At 46.0% G+C, this 24,939-nt stretch overlaps 1 protein-coding gene and 1 pseudogene across 1 annotated transcript in view; one reads left to right on the forward strand and one right to left on the reverse strand.

Annotated features, from left to right (window-relative positions):
- The first annotated feature begins 12,891 nt into the window (after nt 1–12,891).
- URI1 (URI1 prefoldin like chaperone) overlaps nt 12,892–24,939 on the forward strand; it is a 369,284-nt gene continuing 357,236 nt past the window's right edge. The window contains exon 1 of the mRNA XM_078670635.1: nt 12,892–13,552. Within this exon, the coding sequence (XP_078526761.1) occupies nt 13,484–13,552 (69 nt within the window). The 5' untranslated portion in view covers nt 12,892–13,483. The remainder of the gene's footprint in view (nt 13,553–24,939) is intronic.
- Nucleotides 20,200–24,939, reverse strand: part of LOC144799246 (insulin receptor substrate 2-like) — a 48,554-nt pseudogene continuing 43,814 nt past the window's right edge.

Below are 24,939 nucleotides of genomic sequence, written 5' to 3' on the forward strand. Positions count from 1 at the left end.
GATCCTGTAAAGACGTTTACTATTGCTGTTGATGTTTCGACAATAAAGCGTATTATTTATACTTGGAGTTTCCTACTTTACAATTGGTGATGATTTCCTGAGTCGGAACATTGAGAAGGAAGAACCTACCCTGTGCTACTCTACAAATTTTCCAAGGAATGTGAATTATGCAGCAATTTGGAAAAAAACTGGTTGGCAACCTGCGCCTATCTGGGAAGTAAGGATTTATTCTAAAAGTCCACGTTGTATGATGCCATTTTGTTACATTTGTGAACTTCCTCATCATGACATTTTGGGTGAAAAATACCTGGCGTATGAAGTTCATTTGGAACGTATTGGCCTCGGCATGTTTTGAAATTTGCTGGCATAGGAGAATCCTTTGTGTACGTTCCGGAGTACCTGAGCGCCTGGATTCCGACGTTCGAGTTTGAGAGAAGTGCCAGAGGATTCTGGGATAGTGCCTACTTCCGGAGTACTGCATACGCTGTAATGTATGATATAATACGTTTAAGTGCAGCCATCGGGAGTGTTTAATTCAATCAAAGGTTTAGGAAACACTGGATGAAACCTCGATCAGAAGTAAGCTGTTCAGCACTCGTGTTTATTTTATTTGAGTGCAACGCTTACGTTATTTCAGTCAATTGCCTTCTTGGTAAGCACAAAACTGAACATGACAGTGCGTTGGAGGAGGTTCTGGGTGCTCTAGAGGAGAAAGGTTTAACGGCGGAGCATTCCAAATGTAAAATTTGGGGTACAATCGGTGACGTATTTAGGACGAGTATTATGTGGTGAGTGTGTTGCTAATAAACTACAGTTGGTTGATGCAATCAAGAATGCGCTGCATCCGGTTAACAAAGATGAGCTTAGATCCTTTCTGGACATGGTATAATTTTATGCCAAATTTGTGGAAGGGTTCTCCAGTAAAGTATTTAATATTAGACAATTACTGAAGAACAAGGTTAAGTTTGTTTGGTCGGATCTTTGCAAGAAGTAATTTGAAAATATTAAGGATGCCATAGTTCATGCACCTGTATTGGGTTGTTTTGATATTGAGGGTAAGTGTGTGGTCACTTTTGATGCGAGTAACAAGGGTTTGGGGGGGGCATTTTATGCCAAATAACTGAGTTAGCAAGGAATCCATCATTGCCTATGCTTCTAGGGCATTGTCCCCCAGTGGAAGAAAAGTTCTCAGTTATTGAGAAAGAGACCTTAGCCTGTGTTTGGGTTCTGCACCATTTCTAGGTTTTGTATGGGGAAGAAAATGCACTGTCAGCAGTGACCACAAACCCTTAGTCAAGCTACTCACCACTGAAGATCTGTATAAAGCTTCAGCTGGGATTGCAAGGATGTCCATATGGCTGCAACATTTTATTTATAAAATAGTTTATGTCCCTAGGAAGAGCAATGTGTTGGCAGATTTCCTTCCATGCATGCCTTTAGAATTACAAGAGTGCAAAGAGAATGAATGGAATACGCTGCAAGTGACCTTAATTCATGATGATGGATCCTGTTGCGTAGAGGAAAAGAAATGGAAGGATGAATATTTAAAGGAAGAGGATCTACAAACTCTTATTTTGGGTGTGGTTTGCGGCTGGCCTGAGAAATCTAAAGCGCCATTGAAATTGAGACAATTTTGGGAGATAAAACATAAATTGTCTGAAAATCAAGGTACCTTATTTAGAGGGGATAAAGCCATTCCTCCCACGTCTTTATGAGAACTCATTATGAAGATGTGTCATCAGGATAATTGTGGTATAGCGAAAACCAGCAAAGAGTAAAAAGATGGTACAGGTAGCCAGACATGGATGTGTGTGCAGAAAGGAGTGTAAGGCATTGCGTTGTCTGAGCCAACTCAGACAAATCTCTGAGAACCTTACAGCCTGATATGAGTGAACCCATCATTCCGGAAGGGCCATGGCACACAGAGGACATAGATACTATAGGTGCTATTGGCACTCCTCCATAGTACAATATATCAATTATCGATGTGTTTTCCAGATGGCCTGTCATAAAGATGATGGATACAATTGATTCTAGTGCTGTGTTAAAGTTTATTGACAGAGTTTTTGTAGAGGAGAGTCTACCATATCAAATTATAAGCGGCAATGGTCTACAATTTATGCCAAAATTAGCTAAGAACTAATTTGAGGGGATTGGGGTGAAACATAGAACCACATCAATCTATAATTCCAGTGGTAACTGTATGATTGAGAGGTTCAATGGGGTGTTGAAAAATGCCATACAGATTGCTGTTATGAAAGGTGAAGAGTGGGAGTTACAGGTCTATAAAACAGTTTGGATCTACAGAACCAATGTACATGAAGCTTTGGAAATGTCCCCTTTTGAAATTATGAGAGGACGCAGAGCCAGAACCAAGTGCAATCCAGAATAGTTGGTGAAAAGTGCGAATTTAGATATTTCTATGGAAAAAGTTAGGAAAAGTGTTCTGGAAAAGCATTTACACTATAAGCAAACTTTTGATAGAAAGTAATGCTCGAGGAATGTGGATATCACAGTGGTATGTGGGTGAAGGATAAAATACCGTGGAAGGTCAAGAAGGGTGAAAGTCAATATTCGGAGCCCTTACGTGTTATTAACCCCTTCGCTGCTAGGCCTTTTTCCCTCCTGTGCTAAGCCTTTTTTTGGCGATTTGGGGTAGTCCGTGCTTAGGCCCCTGTAACTTTTTGACCACTTAAGGTATCCACGCCAAATTTGCGTCCTTTTCTTACAACATCATGTGGATTCTAAAGGTACCCAGGGTTTGTGGATTCCCTTGGAGGGGTCCCAGAAATTAACCAAAATATAGTGACATTTTTGTTTTTTTCAGAAAAATGGGAAAAACGGGCTGCAAATGAAAGCGTCTGGATTTTTCCCTGCAAATGGTATCAAAAAAGGGTTTGTGGGGCTGAAATCTCCATTTTCTCAGCTTTTAGGTAATGACAGTCTTTTGTCAGAGAACTAACATTTTTCACACAGTTTTGGCATTTTTCTGGGACATAGCCTATTTCTGCTATTTTTAGAGCTTTTCACCACCTTCCAGTTAATGGTAGAAATGAGTATGAAAGCAATAAGGGATCCTGGAAAGCTATACATTTTCGAAAAGTAGACAAGATTCTGAATTAATAAAGGGGTCATTTGTCTAAATCCGTGAAGGTTTCTTTATATAAACTAACAGTTAAATATTGAAATAATTGAACATTTGTTCAACAAAACTGCCTTTTGTCTCAACATTTTCACCTATAACTTCTTGTAATTTTGACAGCTCTTGGAAATCAATGTACCATTACATTCATTAGACGTTCCTGGTTGTGGGGATATATAGGACTTGTAGTTTCTCCAAGAACCCGACGAACCCAGATCCAAAAACTAAGCAGCAACTTGCAATGATTTTTTTTATTTACTGGGTATAGAGCACTTATTCTTGGAAAATGTATATGTGGAAAAATCAGTATGAAAGACACCTATGTATTTCTGAATTGGGTACAAATTATAGAGTCTAGAAACAGTATATAATTGCACATTTTCAAAATTGGGAATACTCATACTAGCATGAGAATTATTGGTCATTTTTTAAAAAGATTTTTTTTTACACAATGTCTTTCATTGGGAAGGGAGAAATGCATGAAAACTCAATTGGTAATAACAGTTGATTTACAAATCTGAATTACCCTAAGTCTCCCGATAAAAACGGTACCTCATTTATGTGGGTCGGCCTTGTGCCTGCGACAGGAAACGGCGCAAAATGCAACGTGGTCACACCTCAATTTTGCAGTTAAAAATTGACCCTTTTATGGCAAAGTGCCTACCTGTAGTTTTTGCACCCTAGCTCTGCCGGCATCCTAGGGAAACCTAGCAAACCTATACATTTTTTAAAAGCAGACACCCAGGGAAATTCAGGATGGGGTGACTCGACTGCCTACCACCAGGTTTTGTTACCCAGAATCCCTTGCAAAGCTAAGAATTTGACAAAGAAAACACATTTTCCTCACATTTCTGTGGTGGAAAGTTCGGGAATCTGCGTGATTCAACAGATTTCCACCCACCCAGCGTTCCCCCAGGTCTCCCCAAAAAAATGGTACCTCACTTGCGTGGGTAGGCATAGTGGCTGCGACATGAAACAGCGCAAAACGCAACGTGGTCGCACCTCAATTTCCCAGTGAAATCTTGCCATTTTTGGACAAAGAGACTACCTTTTGTTTTTGAGCCCTAGCTCTGCCAGCACCTAGGGAAACCTAGCAAACCTATACATTTTTGAAAACTAGAAACCCAGGGGAATTCAGGATGGGGTGACTCGACTGCCTACCACCAGGTTTTGTTACCCAGAATCCCTTGCAAAGGGTGACAATGTCAAAACCACCAGCTTTTGCAAGAGGGGTTACCTGGGTTTTTGGCCCCATGCTAGACGGCCATCTAGGGAAACCTACCAAACCCACACATTTCTGAAAAGTAGACACGCGGGGGCTTCGAAGGAGGTATGGCTTGCGTGGATCCTCCAACGTTCCTTTACCCAGAATCCCTTGCAAACGTCAATTTTAGCTGAAAAAATCAGTTTTTTCACACTTTTTGTGTGGGAAAGCGTGGCATCACTGGGCTCACACAAATTTCCTCCCACCCAGCGTTCCCCCAGGTCTCCCGATAAAAATGGTACCTCATTTGCTTGATTAGGCATAGTGGCTGCAACAGGAAAAGGTCCAAATCGTACCCTATAGCAAAACTACCTTGATTTTGGAGGGGGGGACCTGAGTTTTTGACCCGGAGCTCGGCGGCCATCTTTGGAAACTACCAAACCCAAACAGTTCTGAAAACTAGACACCCGGGGGAGTCCAGGGAGGTATGGCATGCGTGGGTCCCCCAATGTATTCCTATCCAGAATTCCTTGCAAACCTGAAAATTAGGTAAAAAAACCACTTTCCAAACTTTTTTGCGTGGGATCTCTGTGCCGGCATAAATGTCCTACCACCTAGCGTTCCCCTTGTTCTCCAGAGTAAAATGATACCTCACTTGTATGGGTGCCCCAAAGCAGAACAGTCTAAACATGAATTTTTAAAATATCTAGTATATAGGTTTGACAAATTAAGCACCCCAACCTTAGTCACAGGGCTTTGGCCCACCCACACAAGTGAGGTATCAAGGGGAACGCTGGGTGGTAGGACATGTGTGCCGGCAGGGAGATCCCACCCAAAAATGTATGGAAAAGTGGTTTTTATAACCTAAATTTAAGGTTTGCAGGGATTTCTGGGTAGGAAAACATTGGGGGACCCACGCATGCCATACCTCCCTGGACTCCCCCGGGTGTCTAGTTTTCAGAACTGTTTGGGTTTGATAGTTTCCAAAGATAGCCACTGAGCCCCGGGCCAAAAGCTCAGGTGACCCCCTCAAAAAATAAGATAGTTTTGCTAAAGGTAATTTTTAAGTCTCCACCGTATGAATTGGGCCTTTTCCTGTTGCAGCCACTATGCCTAGCCACGCAAGTGAGGTACCATTTTTATCGGGAGACTTTGGGGAACGCTGGGTGGGAGGTAATTTGTGTAAGCCCAGTGATGCCACGCTTTCCCACACACAAAAAGTGCGAAAAAACTGATTTTTTCAGCTAGAATTGAGGTTTGCAAGGGATTCTGGGTAAAGGAACATTGGAGGATCCACGCAAGCCATACCTCCTTGGAAGCCCCCGGGTGTCTACTTTTCAGAAATGTGTGGGTTTGGTAGGTTTCCCTAGATGGCCGTCTAGCACGGGGCCAAAAACCCAGATAACCCCTCTTGCAAAAGCTGGTGGATTTGACAATGGTGACAATGTCATAGTGGCTGCAACAGGAAAAGGTCCAAATCGTACGGTGGAGAATTAAGTTTTCAATTTGAGAGCGTGCGATTCAAGGCACAATATTACATGGAAATTTTGACAGACAATTTCAAGTTTGCAGGAGATTGTGGATAAAAATCAACAATAGAATTCACCAGAAAGACATGACCATATACTTTCATGGTTTAACAATAATATCTAAATTTAGTAAGTTATTTATAGCTATAATGTACACCTTAACAGAGTTACTCAAAAGTCAATCATTCAAGCATGGCTATCTATTCCTCAAAGACACACACATACAGGTTGGATTTGGCACGAGGGCGAGTGATGGTTCAGTACATAAAATTTTATTAACAAGATATTTCAAAAAATGAAATGCTCCGTCAATAAATAAATGCATAAAAACCGAACCAGTGACTCGCAACTCGTGAGCTGTAAAGCCACGACAAGGCACCAACCGTTTTACAGGCCATTCACGCACCTTTCATACCTGATACAAACCAGACCATTGACACCATCCGGAAGGAACAGCAACACATTACAACAATCACAATAAGGGACAAGGTACACCCTACTTCAGAAAGAGATAAAAGACAAATATTACTGCATAGCCATCTATTCCGCAAGCACACACACATACTGGTTGGATTTGGCACGAGGGTGAGTGATGATTCAGTACATACAATTGTATTCGCAAGTAATTTCACAAAAATGAAATACACTGCGTATAATTGAAAGTATGATAAACTGAACCACTGACTCACAGCTCGTGAGCTGTAAAGCCACGTCAAGGCACCAACCTCTTTACAGGCCATTCATACACCTTTCGTACGTGTGACACATACAAAACATTCACACCGCCAGCCGCGGACCCATCACATTTCAACACTCACACCAGCAGACAGCGCCATTCAAGGGCCCATCACTTTCACACGCCCACATTTCTGACATTGCAACAACACAAAATGATGGACTGCGTGGAGTGTCACTCAACTAGCAGTGTGTGTAGTGAACAACAGAAAGTAACTACTCACACACCGCCAGCCGAGCGCCAGTCCACCCACACCACCATCCAAGCACCAGACCATGCACACCGCCAGCCAAACACCACTCAGCGCACACCGACAGCCAAGTACCACTCCACACACACCACCAGCCAAGCACCACTCCACGCACACTGCAAGCTAAGCGCCACTCCACACACACCGCCAGCCAAGCACCACTCCGTGCACAGACAGCCAAGTACCACTCCACACACACCATCCAGCCAAGGGCCACTCCACACACACCGCCAGCCAAGCGCCACTCCACGCACACCACCATCCAAGCACCAGACCATGCACACCGCCAGCCAAACACCACTCAGCGCACACTGACAGCCAAGTACCACTCCACACACACCACCAGCCAAGCATCACTCCACGCACACCGCAAGCCAAGCGCCACTCCGTGCACAGACAGCCAAGTACCACTCCACGCACACCACCAGCCAAGCACCACTCCACACACACCACCAGCCAAGCGCCACTCAACACACACCACCAGCCAAACACAACTCCACACACACCGCCAGCCAAGCACTACTCCGTGCACAGACAGCCAAGTATCACTCCACGCACACCACCAGCCAAGCGCCACTCCACACACACCACCAGCCAAGCACCACTCCACGCACACCACCAGCCAAGGACAAATCCAAACACAACACCAGGCAAGCGCAAGAGCACGCACACTGCCAACCAAACACCAGACCACGCACACCGCCAGCCAAGCACCAGTCCACAGACACCGCCAGACAAGCACCAGTCCGCAGACACCGGCAGCCAAGCGCCAAACCATGCACACCGTCAGACAATGGACACTACATGCAAACCAACATCATACTTTAGTTTTTTTTTTAAATAAAAGAAAAGCAAAAATAAATTGCAAATTGATACAAATCTACTAACTCAACAACTAAATCTAAATAGACTACACAAATGCAAACTTTGAAACTGAACAATAAGACCAACCAGTTCACTTTACCACTCATTGATACTCCCAAAAATTATTTTGCGTGTGGTACAATCTAAAACAAGTAGGTACACATAGCCCGGGGTTTGAAGGGCAGTCGGGGCAGTACATACGAACCTCCTTCCGCAAACCTCTTCGCCAACAGACTCTACATCTCCGACTGGGAATTCTTTTGAGATTGTAGGAGGAATTGTATCAGGAAAGTGGCGATCTTTCAATCTGACAACATCCTCCACCACTCCAACTCTAGGAACACTTGCCTGTTCCACTAAAACAAGGCTGCCTATTACAGACTCCGGAAACTTTACAAAAGTCATCTTTGACTGGGGACAAGATTTCTGGAACACAACAAAAGCATTAACGGTTGCCAAGTGGAAAAGATGGATAGCCAACTTCTTGTACCAAATGTAAGCCTTACGAAGAGCAGCATACGGTTCCAACCTCTGATCTACTCTGTCAACACCACCCATGTACTTATTGTAGTGCATTATGCACACAGGTTTGCGCACTTCTGCAACCTGACCCCAAACAGGCACCGGTTCAGTGCTTTCATCATGTATTGTAGTCAACATGTAGACATCTCTCCTGTCTGAAAACTTCACAGCTAGAAGCTCCTCACAACGCAATGCACTGCACTGTCCCCGAGCAAGCTTTCAACAAACAAGTTCTTTAGGAAACCTTTACGGTTTGAGCGGATTGTGCCACAAGCAAGTGTTGACTTTGGCCAATTCCCTGAACAACCGCACACCAGTGTAGAAGTTATCGACATACAAATGATGGCCTTTGTTAAAAAATCCACGACCAAGTTCCCACACAATTTTCTCAGTCACTCCAAAAGTCGACGGACAACTAGGGTGGTTAATCCTGGATTCCTTACCAGTGTACACCCTGAAATTAGAGACATATCCAGTCTCACTGTCACACAGCATATACAGTTTGATTCCATAGCGTGCTCTCTTAATAGGAATGTATTGCCGAAATACCAAGCGGCCCTTTAACAACAGCAAAGACTCATCCACTGCAATTTCTTTCCCAGGATAAAAGATCTCAGAAAATCGATCAACAAAATGATCAATCACAGGCCGATCTTGAAAAGACGGTCACAATCAGGGTGATCTCGTGGCAAAGCAAGACTATTGTCAACAAAATGCATCATCCAAAGCAGAAGCAAATACCTATCACGACTCATGACTGCCGGAAATATAGCTGTTGCCATCAAGGGACTAGTAGACCAATATGAAGCCATTTATGGTTTCCTAAGCAAGCCCATCAAAAAAGTTAAACCCAAAAACGTTATCATCTCCTCCAAATTTGTGGGAGTCCACCGGGTAGCTCTAGCGTGGGGCTTAAGGCTGGCACTGTTCACCCTCAAAACAATTTCAGCATACAAATTAGTCTGCTCTACAATCTCTGCCAAAAACACATCATCCATAAACAACTTGAAAAAACCAATAGGCAAAAAGTTTTCAGTGTTCACCCTACACCCTGGAACACCAGTAATTTCAGGCAATGCCGGCTGCACCATGCCTGGTGCAACCCAGAGGTCAGAACTTTCATGGTCAAGTCTTGCAGCCGCAGGCTGCCGGCCAGCTGCCTCTTGTCTCACTACACCAACTGGAAGTCTAGCAGCCCCAGGCTGCAGCCCAGATGTCTCTTGCCGCACTATTGGCACAGCAATGTCCTCCGCAACCACAGGCACATCATCCACACCAAAAGTAGCTTCATTAGCACTCAGAGTGTCTTCATCATCAGATGAAGCCATGCGTAGAGAAAACTCACTACCGGAATCTTCACCTCCCACCTCTGGCTCAGAATCAGAGTCAGTCTCTGGACCATGGTCAGAGGAAGAATCAAAAAGCATTCCAACAACTTGCTGAGCAGTAATCCGGCGGCTACCCATTATCCTTACAAATAAAGGAGTCAACACAAACAACTCAACAACCCCAACACTGCGCAAAGTAAGATAAAAAATTTAAGCCTTTTTCACAAAAAACAATATTTAGAAAAAATATACAATTCACTTACAAGACACAACTACACTCACCAGCACCTACTCTGCCAAGACACAGCAAATAGGCAACGATATCCCACTAGAAAGAAGAAAAAAAAAACTTACATCTACAGAAGGACACATCAAAAACAAATGCAAAACATGTTTTACAATCACAACAAACAGAAACCAAACATACTCGTATTACTACACACTTTGCAAAATAAACAATTGCATTACAATTTAACAAAAAAGAGGTCTCTTACCAAACACATGCAACTACAGAAACAGCAGAACAACAGAACCACCAGTAACGGAACCGCACACTGCAACAATCTAAAGACAAAAAAAAAACAATACACAATAGAAGAAACAAAAACAACACACATTACAACAGGTTATGTCACAAGGTATGTCACAAATGGGGTCTCTGTCCCCAAGGGGGGAAGATTATAAATCATTAAAAACGTGGGCCCCCTGGAAGCAACCCTACGGAGGGCAGAGAGGCCAAATAAAGACACGGCAGAACATACTTTAGAAAACAAATGGGCCCACGGAAGTAACCCTTGGCCAAGGGGTCGCTCCCTATAAAAAAAAAATCCTGGAGTCTAGTGGGCTTTTCTATCCCCCCCCCTGGGTCCAGAAACGGTAAAAAAACTGCCGATCTGCCCAGGGGACAAGTCTAAAAAAAAATAAGGGCCACTAGGAAGTTACCCTTCCCCAAGGGGTCGCTTCCTTTTCAATTGTAAACAAATCCCTGGTGACTAGTGGGCTTTTCTGCCCCCCCCCCCTGGGTGCAGATCGGCCAAAAAAACGGCCGATATGCCCCAGGGGGGGGGGGGCAGAAAAGTCTGACAAATATTTTATCCCCCTAAAGAAGCGACCCTTGCCCAAGGGGTCGCTTCCTTTATAAATATGATTCAATCCCTGGTGTCTAGTGGGCTTTTCTGCCCCCCCTGGGTCCAGATGCGGCCCAAAAAACGGCCAATCTGCCCCCAGGGGGGGCAGAAAAGTCTAAAAAAAAATTAGGGCCACTAGGAAGCGACCCTTCCCCAAGGGGTTGCTTCCTTTTCAAATCTAACCAAATCCCTGGTGACTAGTGGGCTTTTCTGCCCCCCCCCCCCCCCCGGGTGCAGATCGGCCAAAAAAACGGCTGATCTGCCCCAGGGGGGGGGCAGGAAAGTCTGAAAAATATTCTGCCCAAGGGGTCGCTTCCTGCACAAATACATATTGCCAAACAAAATCCCTGGTGTCTAGTGGGGCATTCCTGGTGCACGATCGCGACGCTGTGCGCGATCGTGCACCAGGAATGCCGTGCATTGGGACATCAGGGGAGAGGAAACACAGTTTCCTCCCACCGATGCCTCAAGGCACCGAAAAACGCCCCCCCCGCCCCACCGGAGCACCGAACACCCACCTCTGTGCTGGACGCGCTGGAATGAAATGGATTCCAGCGCGTCCAGCGCTTCCTGATGACGTTGGCGCGCGCTGTGCGCGCTGACGTCACCAGGAAGCGTGGGGGGGCCAGGGGGTGGCAGGGGAAAGTCTTCCGCTGCCACCCCAGGACAAAGCACCACGATCGATGCCCCAGGGGGGGAGCGCCAGCGCTCCCCCCAGGGCTGTACTGATGACGGAGCGATTCCGTCATCAGCACAGCCAAACCGATGCTGATGACGGAACCGCTCCGTCATCAGCATCGAAGGGGTTAAGTTATTACGCGATGCTGTCCTTTAGGATGATGGTGAAGTTTGGAATTTCAGAAGAATTACCATCCTCAAGGGTAACAGTGAACTATACAAAAATGACTCTAAACTGTTAGATGAGGAGCCTTTGTTTGTACCTGTTTCCGTTCAAGATGACGTGAGTGGAGATCATGGGGATGAGGAAGGTGACTGTGGTGGTAATTCCAGGTTGGGTGGTGAGGATGATTTGGGCGCCTCAGAAGAGTTTGAGTGTTATATGGAAAGGAATTGTATTGAAGGGGAACGGATGGTGGAAGCAGCATCAGTTGGCATGGCTTGTGTGTGTGGTAGGACACTGAGTTTGCAAGGGAGGCTGGGGGGGGGGCAGATGGTGTCACGGGGCGAAATAGTAAAAGAAAAGATGAATCTTACCTCCAGGCCGAGTCCCACATCTTCTCTGCTGCTGCTCTCCTGTCTCCGACAGGAACAGGAAGCAGGTAGCCAGACTCCCTCCCCTCAGCCAATCACAACACTGCACTAGCGCTGTGACACTGCTCTCAGCCAGGGGCTGTAGGGGTGGACATGTTCTCCATGCAGCCTGTAATGCAGCCTGCATGGAGAACAGGGAAGTGCGCATGACTAGCCAGCCTACCAAAGAGTCATTACGCACCTTGGAGTGGGCAATCCACTGCTTGCCTGCCCTGCTCGGAGAGCAGAGCAGCCCCGCCCACCCTCTCGTCTGTTATGGGAGGGAGAAGTGCAGAAAGATCTCAATGGAAATGGCAAGTCTGTTTTAGCAGGAGAAGTGCACATCAAAAGGGTGAGTTTTAAGCCCAAATGGATGTCAGATTTTGTGAGCCACATCATTGAGTAGTTTAGGTTGTTTCTATTTTTATAGCAATTGAACATATTCTTATATAGATGTATCTGGTGTTATTGTATTTTACATGTATTCACTCTTTTCTTTTTTGTTTTTGCTTTACGAGGGAAGACGTGTTATGTTATTACTATTACATATCTATGTTTACCTTTGAATGCCATCTACCTCCTCGAACTATTACACCTTAAGGCTCCAGAATTCCATTCTGGTGCTCTGAGGAGGGCAGTTGCCGCCTGGAGAAGATCATGTATGGACGTTTGCTTTTGCTGCTGTTGTTTTGACAATAAAGCTAATTATTTATTCTTAGAGTTTCCTACTTTACACATTTGCTAGAATGCGCATTTAAACCCCCCAGTGTGTTAAAGATAACAATGTAACAATGTACTCCCTGAAGAGAAACTTGTTACAAGTTAACAGTTCGCCCCGGAGAAGTGAGCCCCTGGCAGCTGTGACCGCGAGCACGTGGTGGGATCAGAGCCCTGCGACGCACGTGCCTTGTTGTGTGCGCTCCTGTCAGTGCTGGGCCGCGGTACCCACAATGCACCGGGCGCTGCAGGAAGCTCTGAGGTGCTTGCTGATGGCGCAGCCACAAATCCGAGAGCAGTTGCAGGAGTTCTAGGGGTAACGACTGAGACACCCCGAAGCATAAGTGAGAACGCGTCTGAATAGAGAGAGGCGGGCCACGTCCCGAGGCAGAGGGGGACTCCGGGGAGCCGGGGACCAGACCCATTTATACGGAGGCAGAGCAGCGAGACGCCGTGCACGGACTGGACACGCCGAGGATAGAGGGGCTTTTGGACCGCCGGGACAGCGCCGGGCCCCGTGGGGGCCAGCGATGTGAAGCTGAGATGTCTCCCGCCCCGATGTCACGCACAGAGCCCGCACGGGAGCGGCTGAGGAGCCGCCTCCATAAGCACGTGTTTAGGACTCACTGCTCCTGCTGAGGGGCTGCGCACCCTTGATCCCGGTACACTTGAACCCAGACCCGCTCGCTACAAAAACCCGGAGACTTGTATTACTAGAGAGCAGCGCCGGATTTAGCGCCCCCGGCAGGGGGCCGGGCGCTCACAGTTTGAGGTCAGCAGTACACACCCTCACCCGGAGGGACACCCGGCGTCATGGAGGCCACGGCTGGCGAGGGCCTGAGGGGGGGCCAGGTGTCCCGGCTTCGCGAGGCTCATGGCGAGGTAACTGGGGCAGGAGGGGACAAGCGCCAGCAGAAGAGGCAGGGGTGGGAAATGACGCCACTAAATAAAGGGGTGAACACAAGGGAGGTAGGTGGTTGCCCTGTGGTCCCAGTGCAGCGGGTTAGTGTGCCACTGCAAGGGCGCGGGGCACTCGTACGACTGGTGTATTTTCTCACGTTAATAGTCGGTTCATTTCCAACCAGTGTTGTTACCTAGGAGACAGACACACCCTCCTCGAAAGGGATATATGTAGTTCCAAGGTGCAAGGTCCTGGCTGTATTGCACGCTGGACGGCCCTCCCTCTGGTAGAACAAGCATGGCTAGGCCGCACCCCTTCGCACCATGTGAGCTCGGTGTCAGTTTACTAACATCACGTGCTCTAGAAACTTCCTTCCCAAACATTGCGCTGAAAGAGCTGATCTCCCTGAACCCGTACGCCCATGTAGTGCTTGGAAGCGGTAAAAGTGTGGTATGAATCACGGAATTAAGCATAGCATTGTAATATACTCCCGAATCCTGCATTACCTCCGTTCACCCAGCAATGTTTGGGTGTTCACAACCAGACTTCGAGTAGTCTTACGGTTTGAAAATAATTATAGCCTTAATGACAGTATCGGATTTAGCCTCAATCAATAGGATGTGTCCCTTGAGGGTTTTGGGTGTGTGCTTCTTTGAAGCCTATTACTAATCCTTGATGCGATTTTTCTAATCTTAAAGACATTCTTGTTTTTTTGACTTGTGTGCCTTGCTTTTGCCCACAAGCACTTGCTTTTGCCCACAAGCACTTGCGTATATGACCCATGTATGTTGAGCTTGTAGATCAAATACAGTATTTTTTTTAACATTCCATGTCTGTATTCCCCCGCCCCCCCCAAACTAGCTTAGTGTAAATTAGTTACAAAACCGTATAATTTTAGCTTTTTGAAATGTAGGACTAGCAGGTTAGTGATCCTTCAACTACATCTAACACTCGTGAGGCGTGTGTCAGAAGAGGAGGCAGGCATTGTTCTGCGGTCCTCTTTAAAGCCATTTATTCATGTTTGTGAACGAATAATCAGCTTCCTGCATTGATTTTAGCAATATAGTATGTCTTCACCTATTACTTTGTCACGTTGGCTACTTCTGTAGTAACATATTGGAAGTTTTTATAGCTTTTATTACAGTAAAGCTTCATTTTTAGCTCCTCAGTCCAGCTACATCCCCTGTCGTGCTATTAGACATGAACAATCCATCTAAGTAATGGAGGGAGTTGAGCGAGACCTGAGCCAAGGGTGTCTGTCTGTCTTTGCTTTTTGAACCAGAGTATGGGGTGAACCATCAAAATATTTGATATGTAAATTGTTCATCAAAAATATGAAAATACGATAGACAATCCGAAGTTTAAAAAATATTAATTTAACATGCAGACTAATATACATTTTGTAGATTTTATCCCTGTTTTCAGTGACCTATGTTACGAGTGATAGTTCTAAACATAAACTTGGAAATAGTCGTGAACCACCACATTTCCTCGCCAACTCTGAAATGGGTGCCAAGAGTCACCCAAGAGCCAAACCAGTGTCATGTAGCTTTTACATGTGACCTATATATTCGTCATAGTTGGAGCAACATTATAGTCTATTGAACCAGAAGACGGTTTGCAGAACACACATCTCAAACTGAATTACGTGAAGGCATTTTCAAATGTGATTATAAAGGAAAAGAGTGAACAGTCATGCAAGTATTTGGCTTGGGTCAGGCCGTTTGTTCAAGCAGGGAAGCTGGGATTGAGTTCCGGTTTACAGATTAGAATGCACATTAAGTAGTTTAGCCACTGGATGAATACCCCCTCCTTTGTCCAGTTTAATGGTAAAGGGCAGTGCTTTGTGATACATTTTCAAGGGCGACATCAGTGCACATCTTAAGTGAAGTGCTTAAATTACAATTAAGTTAGGGAATTTTTATGCTGATGTCAAAGCTTCCCTGGACTTAATAAAAAAGATTACTCCAAGAGAGGATGAACACATTAATGAATGTAATTACATGACTAAACAAAACAATGGGCTATCAGAGATCCCGAGTTACAGTTCTTCCCTGAAGCAAAAGTGAAGTGAAGTGCAGAGCTGCAATCAGGGTTTAACAAAGAGCTCACACTTCGCTTTTTAATTGGGGAAGGGGAGTATGTTGGTGGGACACTGAGTGCTGTGAAAGGGACATATTGCAGTTTGAAAAATCACCAGAATCATGTCCCTTTCCAAGTACTTTCACACCACTCCTTGGCATCTACACGATCAGCCTATGTTAAACTCCTATCCCCTTCTCTCGGGTGAGAATGCTGGCCAGAAACTGTTATAAACATCAGTGCTGTATCAGCTGGCGGGTTTAAAAGGACCTCAAGCTGAGTCAGAGCCAAGCGCATTGCTGAAGTCTTCAGTTACTCGCCCCCCTCTACTTGCTACAGACACATTACTTGACCATACCGTGCCTTAGTTCCTCTTCCAGGCTTCTGTGGTAGGTTTAGAGTAATGGTTTTAATGGTGAATTTAATTGTTGCACAATAAGTGCTGCAGTGCACTAGTGCCATTTAATTTACAGACCTGGGGCACCAGGGTACCATATAATAGGGGCTTACATTTAAGTTAAATGTGCTAATCGGTGATTTTAACCAATTCTTCAGGTTATTAGGGGACAAACCACATGCACTGGGGCCTGGTTATCAGGGTCACAGTGTACGGAGTCCAAAAACCAACATCATAAAAAAAAAAAACAAGGGCGATCATGGAAACAGAGGCATTTTCTTACAATCTTCAATTGTTCCTTTAAGAGGTGACCCATTTGTGTGCCTACATGTCTTATTGCTGACCTGACTGCTGGAAACCACTTCAATCTGCATTAGCTATAGAAGGAGCAGCTGTTAGGGTGTCTGTCTAAGCTTGCACCATCTTTGGATACATTGTATTTCATTTTGTGTTGTAAAACATGGTCTTTTTTTAGGAATCTTTTTTCTTGGGCATAATCCTCTTCAAGGACAGCTCAGCAGAATTGGATTTTACCCGTTTCCCCTCTGTAGGTAGAATTTATATACTCCAAATCTACCTGAAAAGCAGTAGAGCGGTGTACTGGATTCATGTCGGAAATGCACTGTACGTATGATTTGAAGGGGAGATGGACTCTTTAGCACTAAAGTGAACAGCTACTTCATTATAATGTAGGGTTCATTGAAGACCTACTTTAGCTCTTTCCTAAATCAGAGCTGGGGTTGGACAGTGCTGGAGGATGCAGAGCTTTTTTGAGATGCATAGAAGGTCTGTTGTCTAATTTCTTTTTTGCACTTCCTCATCTCTAGTCTAATAGTGCTCTGGTTGCAGGTGGGCCGACAGCCACCATGTAGAGTTTGAACTTTATAGGTACAAGATAAAGTAATGGGGAACTCACCATCACTTGGGATCTTGTAGAGCAGTGGTTCTTAACCTGTGATTTTGGGACTCCTGGGGGTTTGTGACGCCTACTCAGGAGGTACTCCAACTGTTTAGGAAATTAAATAAAAGTAAAAGATTAATAAAGTTTGTATAAATAAAAAGCAAAATGCGCAAATTAACATTTTCAAACGTTCTGTTAACGTGAAGTTATTGAAATGGGAGGCTAAACATTAATTTAGTATCCTCAGATTGATTTGTGGAAGTTGTGCAAGTGCGTCAAACAGAATATAGTAGGGACAATGAGTGACCTCAATTTAATTTTCTAATGGTGCACATATATACAACCTTAAAAGGTTTCACTCAGATTCTCTCATAATGTTTGTGTGTATATACATCATTTAGATGAATTGTTTCCGGGGCATTGCCCTTTTAATTGTTTTTGTGCCCCCCCCCCCCCCAGCTACAATAGGGGCCACATTCCTCTTCGATCTGGTGGTGGGAGCTAGAAGTTTACTGGTGCCCGATCCCTTCTGGACACCAGCAAACACATGAATGAGCCAGCACTATGCTCACTTCTGGACCAAACGGTGTCTGTCTCCTTTCTTCTAAGCGCTCACAGAGAGAGCCAGATGCTATTTTTTTTCTTACCCCCAGTAAAACCCCAAATTGTATATTGCTCCTCAGTGGGGTGCAGTCACCCTCATATCTGGGTGCCAGCAAGGAGCCTGGACACTGTTTAAATTAATGTTCTTACCCTCAAAAAAAGAATCAAATGGTCCTCATTAGGCGGACACAAACACGTCTGTGCCCTAGCAGGCGTGTCTAAGGGTGTTTGGATTATTTTTACTTAGGCTAAACAAAACCCCCCCAAAAAACTCTCCTTGTTTGTGCGCATACACACATCTGTGCCCAAGCGAGGAACCCGGACTCTGCTTAGTTTTTTTTAGCCTCCTCATGAACCGAACCACACCTCCTGTCATGCAGCCACACACCCACATCTGCACCCCAACAAGGAGCCCTGACACTGTTTGATTTATTCATTTTTCTTTTTTTTTTTTTAAGTAAAAAATAACACACAGCACTTTGTTGAGGCACAGAAACTAATTTCTGAGCCTGGCGTTGTCCCTCGTGTAGGAAAATCTACCAACCCCAGACATTTATGGTCACCAAGCACAGGAGTCCTGCGTGGTGTGGCTTGGAAGGATGGCACCACTTTTTTTAAATCCAGAATTCCCTGTCCATCGTTAGTTAAAGTATTTCCTCATATTTCTGTGAGATAGTTATAGAATATTTGCGGTACAGTTACAATAGCCCCACCACCCAATGTTTCCACACGGACATGCAGTGGGCCTATTGTAACTGGGAGGAGCAGGACAAATATGTGACTGTGAAGCCACTGTGCTGATAACTTCACATGGTCATTATTTTGGCCTACTCCTGTCCCATTCAGTAATCCCACTCATATGTGGGGTTCGGTTTATAGGAAGAGGTTTGGTAACAATGGATGATAACACGTGACGTGATGTCTCTGGAAGCTAAAGAAAGGGCAAATGGTATGACTAGATTACGGAGTCAGAGAGAGATATGGGGCACGGAAAAGCCTGGTCTTAAAACTCTTGAATTTGGCTTCAGTGTCAATGAAGTGAGGAGAGCATGGGAGCTGGTTCCAGGCTTTGGTGCCTAGCACTGTGTAGGACTTTCCACCTCAGGATTTAAGTCTGAAGGGTGGGTGCTTCAAAAGACTGGCATTGGATGTTCTCGGCAACCTCTTGGTCTTGATATTACTGAGGAAGGCAATGAGCTATTTGGGTCCGGTGGACCTAAAAGCTCTGAAAACCAGTAAGACGCCCTTGAATAGGATCCTTTTGTGGATTGATAGCCAGTGTAGTTTTTACAGGGCTACGGAAGCTGAACTCCGTTTAGGAAGTTTGCCCACCAGTCTAGCAGAGGCATGTTGTACCATCTGGAGCTTATGGTATTGCATAGGCATTACATTGGCAGTAGGTTTGTTTCAGCCTAATATTAGGAGTGGTGCTGAGAAAGAAGGATACAATGTTAGTTTGGTAGTACAATATCATTTCAGTATGTTGGTTAGCCCTAGTGCTTACTAACTTGGGGTGTAGACTGCACACATTTTTGTGGCGGGCTTTCTATTAGAAGTTGGAGTCCCAGATTACTCGTATCGTCAAGTTCGGTATTAATAAAGGAAGTAAATATGTATTGGGCTTTAGATGGCTGATATTTTTCATAGTACCTAAGTACAATTGTCTTGTGGGAGGCTGTATAGAATCTCTTCACTGAAAAACTGTTTGAAATGTAGAAAAATAGTTATTATTCAATCACCTGGACATCAAATTAAATGTTCCTGTGCATTGTTCTATAAAGAAGTGCATGGGAACCGCAAAATATGTCTCATTGATTGGATATCAGCAGAAGGTGTTCTTGTCATAATTCCCAAAAAGTTACATTGACTATGTAGACTTATAGTAGGAAGGCAAGGGTGAAGCAGCATATTTAAGATAGTCTACCTCTTGTATTGGATATTTCAATGATCAGGATTAAACTGATTCCATCTGAGAGAAATCCAGTACCCTGGAGGTGTAGCAACTAAATCTTTCTATAGTCTCATGTCATCCAGGCTAGTACCCAGGGGTCTTAATTCATCCTGCACCACTGTTGTCTTCCTGCTCCTCTAAGGCTGAGTGACTCTTGAACACCAACACCCCTATTTTAGGGAACTTTTTAGGTCTCAGCATGTGAAAGACTGCGCACATGCGCAGTTGAGCTGGCGAGACTTAATGACATAGAGGGATTTTCACTAGCGAGGTTAAGCCCCGCCCCTCTTTTCTATTGGCTGGCGTCTCCGTTCATGCAAAACGGTGGCTAGCCATTGGAGAAGAGGTCCTAGTGACGTTCCTCTTTCTCTGTAAGCCCCGTCCTTTTCAGATTGGCTTACTTGACTTACTGCTGGCGTAAAAGCCTTGACTTACTGCTGGCGTAAAAGCCTTCTTATCTTCTTTATGGGGCTAGGTGGCCCCATAAAGAAGATAACGAAACTTTTATGCCAGCAGGAAGTCACCAGGACGCCCACCACCACGTCATCAAGACGCAGAGGAAAGGCAGTCCCATCTCCGTTTAAGCCGAGCTGTGCCGGAGGACAGGAGAGATCTACGGAGAGAAAAGCTTCCCCCTACGAGTCACCAACACCGGACTCCAATGCCAACCTCGTAACTCCAGGTAACGATCCGATCAAGCGATCAGAATCGGCACCTGAAACCATTGAGGAGGGGAGCGCTGCCGGCGGGCCGTGTCCTGCTGATTTGGGAGCTGGGTTGGCCGGCTCACATGCACACCATTACATGCTTCTGGTACCGGGGCCGGCTTACAGCGGCCACTATAGTCCAGATTCATGTAGTCCGAGCCAGGCGAGGTGCCCCCAGCTGGCGAACAGCGCTCCCCAAAGTCAATATTGATGTACTCGCTTCCGGGCCTGTGGGGCTCGGGTCCCGTAGGGTGCTCGGTCATACTCAGTAGGGTCCGCACACTGTCCAGCACCAGCCGCGTGGCTCGCACTGCCCTGCAGCGGTGGTGGAGGATGCTCTCTGGACTGGGCCGGCTCGGGGTCCGGGCGTGCGCTGCAGGCGACCCGGGGAGTGCATCCGCACGTACTGGTCGCTGTCACCGTTAACCTGCGGGTGGAAGAAGCAGTCCGGAGGGGTGGCCGAGGCCTGACTGCCAGGGGACATGTTCAAGTAATCGCTGGTGCATTTGAGCTGACTCTCTGTGCCACACAGCATCCTCATGTAGCCACTGTCCTCGGGTGAGCTCTCGCCAGTCTTGTTGCCGTTTAGCTGTGGGGGGCTGTCATTGCGGGATTGCGGGGCCGCAGGATCTCCTTTGGAGCGGACACAATGCAGCTGCTCATGGGCATGTAGTCTTTAGTTACAAGAGCCGCTCTGGGTACCATGGGCATGTAGCCATCATCACCAAGGTGTCCAGTAGAGCCAATCTCCACATCTCCATAGTCCTCGGGGTAGGGGTGGTGGGGCATCTTCGGAGAGGCGGTGCGAGAGCGGTGGTCACGACAGGCGGTTCGCAGCAGGGTGGCCTCGTCCAGGCAGGCAGATGAGACCTGCGGCGTGCTCCGCTGGCGGGCCGGAGTGGTCAGCGAATAGGTACGTTTCCTGTGTGCCGTATCGAGCAACTCCTCTCTGGAAAGGCGGCAGTAGTGGCGGGGGCCGAGGATGGCCCCACTGGGCGGTCGCTCCATGCACATGTAGCCCTTCATCTCCCGCCCGGGGGTAGGTGGCGTCTCAGCCACAGACTCCTGGGTGCTGCTGGGGTGGTGGTGGTGCAGGACCCCAGCGCGCAGACCAGGTCGTCCGGCGTCTACAGGGCTTGAGCTGTACTCGTCCAAGGACATGTAGCTGGCGTCGCTGGGCGAACAGCTTGATGGTCGAGGTGCGGCGCTGCTCTCCGAGCCGTGCCCGGTGCTGCTGTAGCACAGGCTGATCGGGCTGGCAGCAGAAGGTGGCGAGCGGGGAACTGGCATGGACATGGAGCGGCTGTACTGCAGGGCTCCGGGGTGGGGGGGGCAGCAGATGGGAGTGTGGGTAGAACAGCGGGCGAGGTCCCGCCATGGTGTTTGAGCGGCTCAGATGCGTCTTCAGGACCCCAGGGCTCAGTATGACCACCCAGTCCCCCTCGCTGGCCGTGCGCACCCGTGTGCAGGGAGCTCTGGCGGGTGGCGTGGCAGAGGAAGAAGAGTCGGTGCGTGTCTCGCATTTTTTCCTTTTTGGAATTGGATAATATCACTTGCTGAAATGAGCATCTGAAGTTACCTGTGTGTGAATGAGAGTTCGTAGAAGGAGTGTGGGGGAGGCTGTTACTGTGGGTAGGATGGAGGGAAAAGCAGTTTCATCATATCTCAGTTGTGTAGGGATTTGCAATCCTGCCTAGATTGTGCTTTTTAAATGTTTATTGTTATTTTCCACAACAATAACATGACCAGCAACCTCGCTTCGATTCCGTCAAGTCAGTAGATCAGTACAAGCATTACATTATCACACACAGCTCATGATAATCCCACAACCCTCCCAAGATCTTCTCATGTTTGCGGGGGTAGCCCCTTACTTCGTAAATAGATTGCTCCAGCTGCACACACCAATCCACCCCTCCTCCACTCTACCACAGACGGGGGATTTGGGGCTCCACATTTGAGAGCTATCTCATCTGGCCAGAAGTAGCACAACTGTCTTCAATAAAGGTGAATTGCAACCTAAGCCCTTCCAACTCCTCTATTAACCCCAATAGAGCAACCCTAGGGGTGAAGTCAATCTGGCACCTCAAAACCTCCTTATTTGCTCCACTTCATTCCTCCAAAGATTAGGAGATACTCCACTGTCTTGACCTAATAAGAACACTGTTGTTCTACTTTGTGTTTTTTAAAGTGAGCTATTACCGTAAGGTGTCTTTGCACTAGTGTCATTATACCCTATTTAGAACAATCCAGAAGAGGCTTGCAGGTTGTTAGCCAACCAAGATAACTATTGAGGTGAGTTGCGGAAAAGATAAGGTTTTCAGATCCTTCCAAATTATTAAGAGATTGGACTGCTTCCTGAGATGAAACAAGAGGGAGTTCCACCACTTGGAGGAGGAATAAGAGACACCCCCTCCGTTGCTATCTTTTTATTCTAGGTGCACAGACCTGCCTGGCGGTAACAGATCGAAGGGTACGCAGGTGCGTGCAGTGTTTAAGAGTGGCTGTAGAAAGCATGACCTGACTTGATGCAATGCCTTTTAGGCCGTGAACTTGATTCTTGCCCTAACAGGCAAACAATGCAGGTCGCTGATTGCTTTGGATGCTGGACAGAATTTTGGTAGGTTTTTAAGTATTCTGGCAGCCACATTTTGAATGGTTTTGTAGCTTGATCAGAGTTCAGGCCTGAGCTCCTACGAAGAGAGCATTGCAGTCTTCTATCTTGGAAATTACAAGAGCTAGTATGACAGATTTTCTAAGGTATATAGGAATAAAAGGTAACATTTTCTTTAGGATTTTTAGCATCCGTAAACAATAAGAAGTAACCTGTTTAGAGTGGGTGAGGAAGGTAAGATTAGAGTCCAAGATTACTTTTTTTTGGCCTTTTGAACTGGACAGGGGAGGGTTCCAAGGCTTGACTGCTATCAAGAAGAGTTCCAGATAGAATTGTCCTTGCCAAATAATTGCACCTTCGTCTTATCGGAATTCATTTTTAAAAAGTTCTTCTGCATCCCGGTGACTTATCAGCATACAAGATCTAAAATCTTTGGCAGCCTCATTGGGGTCAGTGGATACTCCTACCACAACTTGGGTGTCATCAGCGTAAGATACAACCAAGAACCTGAAAGAGCGGCCAACCTAATCAAAGGAGTGATGTAAGCATTAAATAATGTAGAGCTAAGGGAGGACCTCTGCGGGGCCCTTTGATTCCACAAAAGAGCTACGGGTGGATGATCACTTCTTTGTTGGCTATGTCAGAGCCAAAAAAGGGAATGCTGTGCAAAATGGACCATTTCACGATGGATTGTCCTGTGTATTAAGATCTGCTATGCACTGGCCAAGAAACAGCCCACTGCACCAGAGCCAAGGCTGTGACCACTGCATAAGCGCACGTGTTCCTCTCCTGGACAACTTTTGGGCAGCAACGTGGGCATTTATGCACAGGTTCACAAAAACATTACTACCTAGACAGTCATGTCCGTCGTGATGGGCACTTCGCCCGTTTGGTCATGCAGGAATTCCTGATCTAATTCGCCATGCAGACCCACCTCTGGGGAGGTATTGCTTAGTTATCTATTCTAAGGTAAGGAATCTGTGGCTAGAAAAATCTATCAGATCAACAAGTTAATTACCTTTGGTAACTCCTTATCTCGTAGAGACCCTATCTAGCTTCAGGTTTCTTACTGACCCTACCATCCTCCTCGCTGTACGAACTGGTTAAGGTGTAAGGGTCACCCTGTTCAGGGCCTTAATCTTTTCCACACCAGTGGCCAGTTCTCATCGTGGCTCGGCTCTCCTGGGGTAGAAAGCTGTGAAAGTAACTTATGTCAGTGTGCTGAGGTGGAGCCTATATAGGTACTGCACACGTCACTTCTGGCACAGCCAATGCAGAACAGTGCGACGCCACCTACCAGCATGCTGGAGTAGTGCTTGAATATCTTCTGGATCCAGTATGACACCTGGGGATATTCTAAGGTAAGGAATTTGTGGCTAGATAGTGTCTACCAGATAAGGCATTACTGAAGATGAGTAACTTGGTCTTCAAAGCATCACTGTACTAGGAGACACTTAAAGTCCTTCACAAACATCCTGTGGTGTGAACTCCAGTGTTCATCTATGAAGGTCAGGGTTCCAGGCGAGGGTAACGTCTCCCCCACTTTTCACTTCATCATTTGTCCCCTCCATGAGTTACCCAGTGACTTTTAGATAGGAGTCCTGTCTTGTATTCGGGCGTATATATATATATTTATATAACTCACTGAGGTGTCATGTCTCCATGACACATCAGTGGATTTCTAAGTACTTCAAACTTTTCCATCCAACAAGTTGCTTTTCCTCAATATGGCTACCAGCTTTTACCAATATGGCGACCACCTACCTTCAGTGATTCTCTGTTTACTCTCCAGCCCCAAACTAGCTGTGATAGGTAATAGCGTGCTTGCTATTTCATAATGAAAACACAAGTATGCTCTGCAAACCATCTCTGAAACTTTAGAGCAGGCTGGCTATTTACTGCTACAGCTAACGTTTAGCACTTTGCTTAGAAAAAGCTTGAGGGTGTTAGAACAATATCAGTTCAGTTCCAATGTTAGAATGTTCTTGCAGTTTTCATTTCTCATGATGTTTTGCTGGATTACTTTTCATATAATGTGTGATTAACATTCATTATGGAATAGGTTAGGATTTTATAACAAACGGTATTGTTCAGTGGTTTGTGTATGATTTGCAGT

Source organism: Lissotriton helveticus, chromosome 12, assembly GCF_964261635.1.
Source record: "Lissotriton helveticus chromosome 12, aLisHel1.1, whole genome shotgun sequence".
Classification (NCBI taxonomy): Eukaryota; Metazoa; Chordata; class Amphibia; order Caudata; family Salamandridae; genus Lissotriton; species Lissotriton helveticus.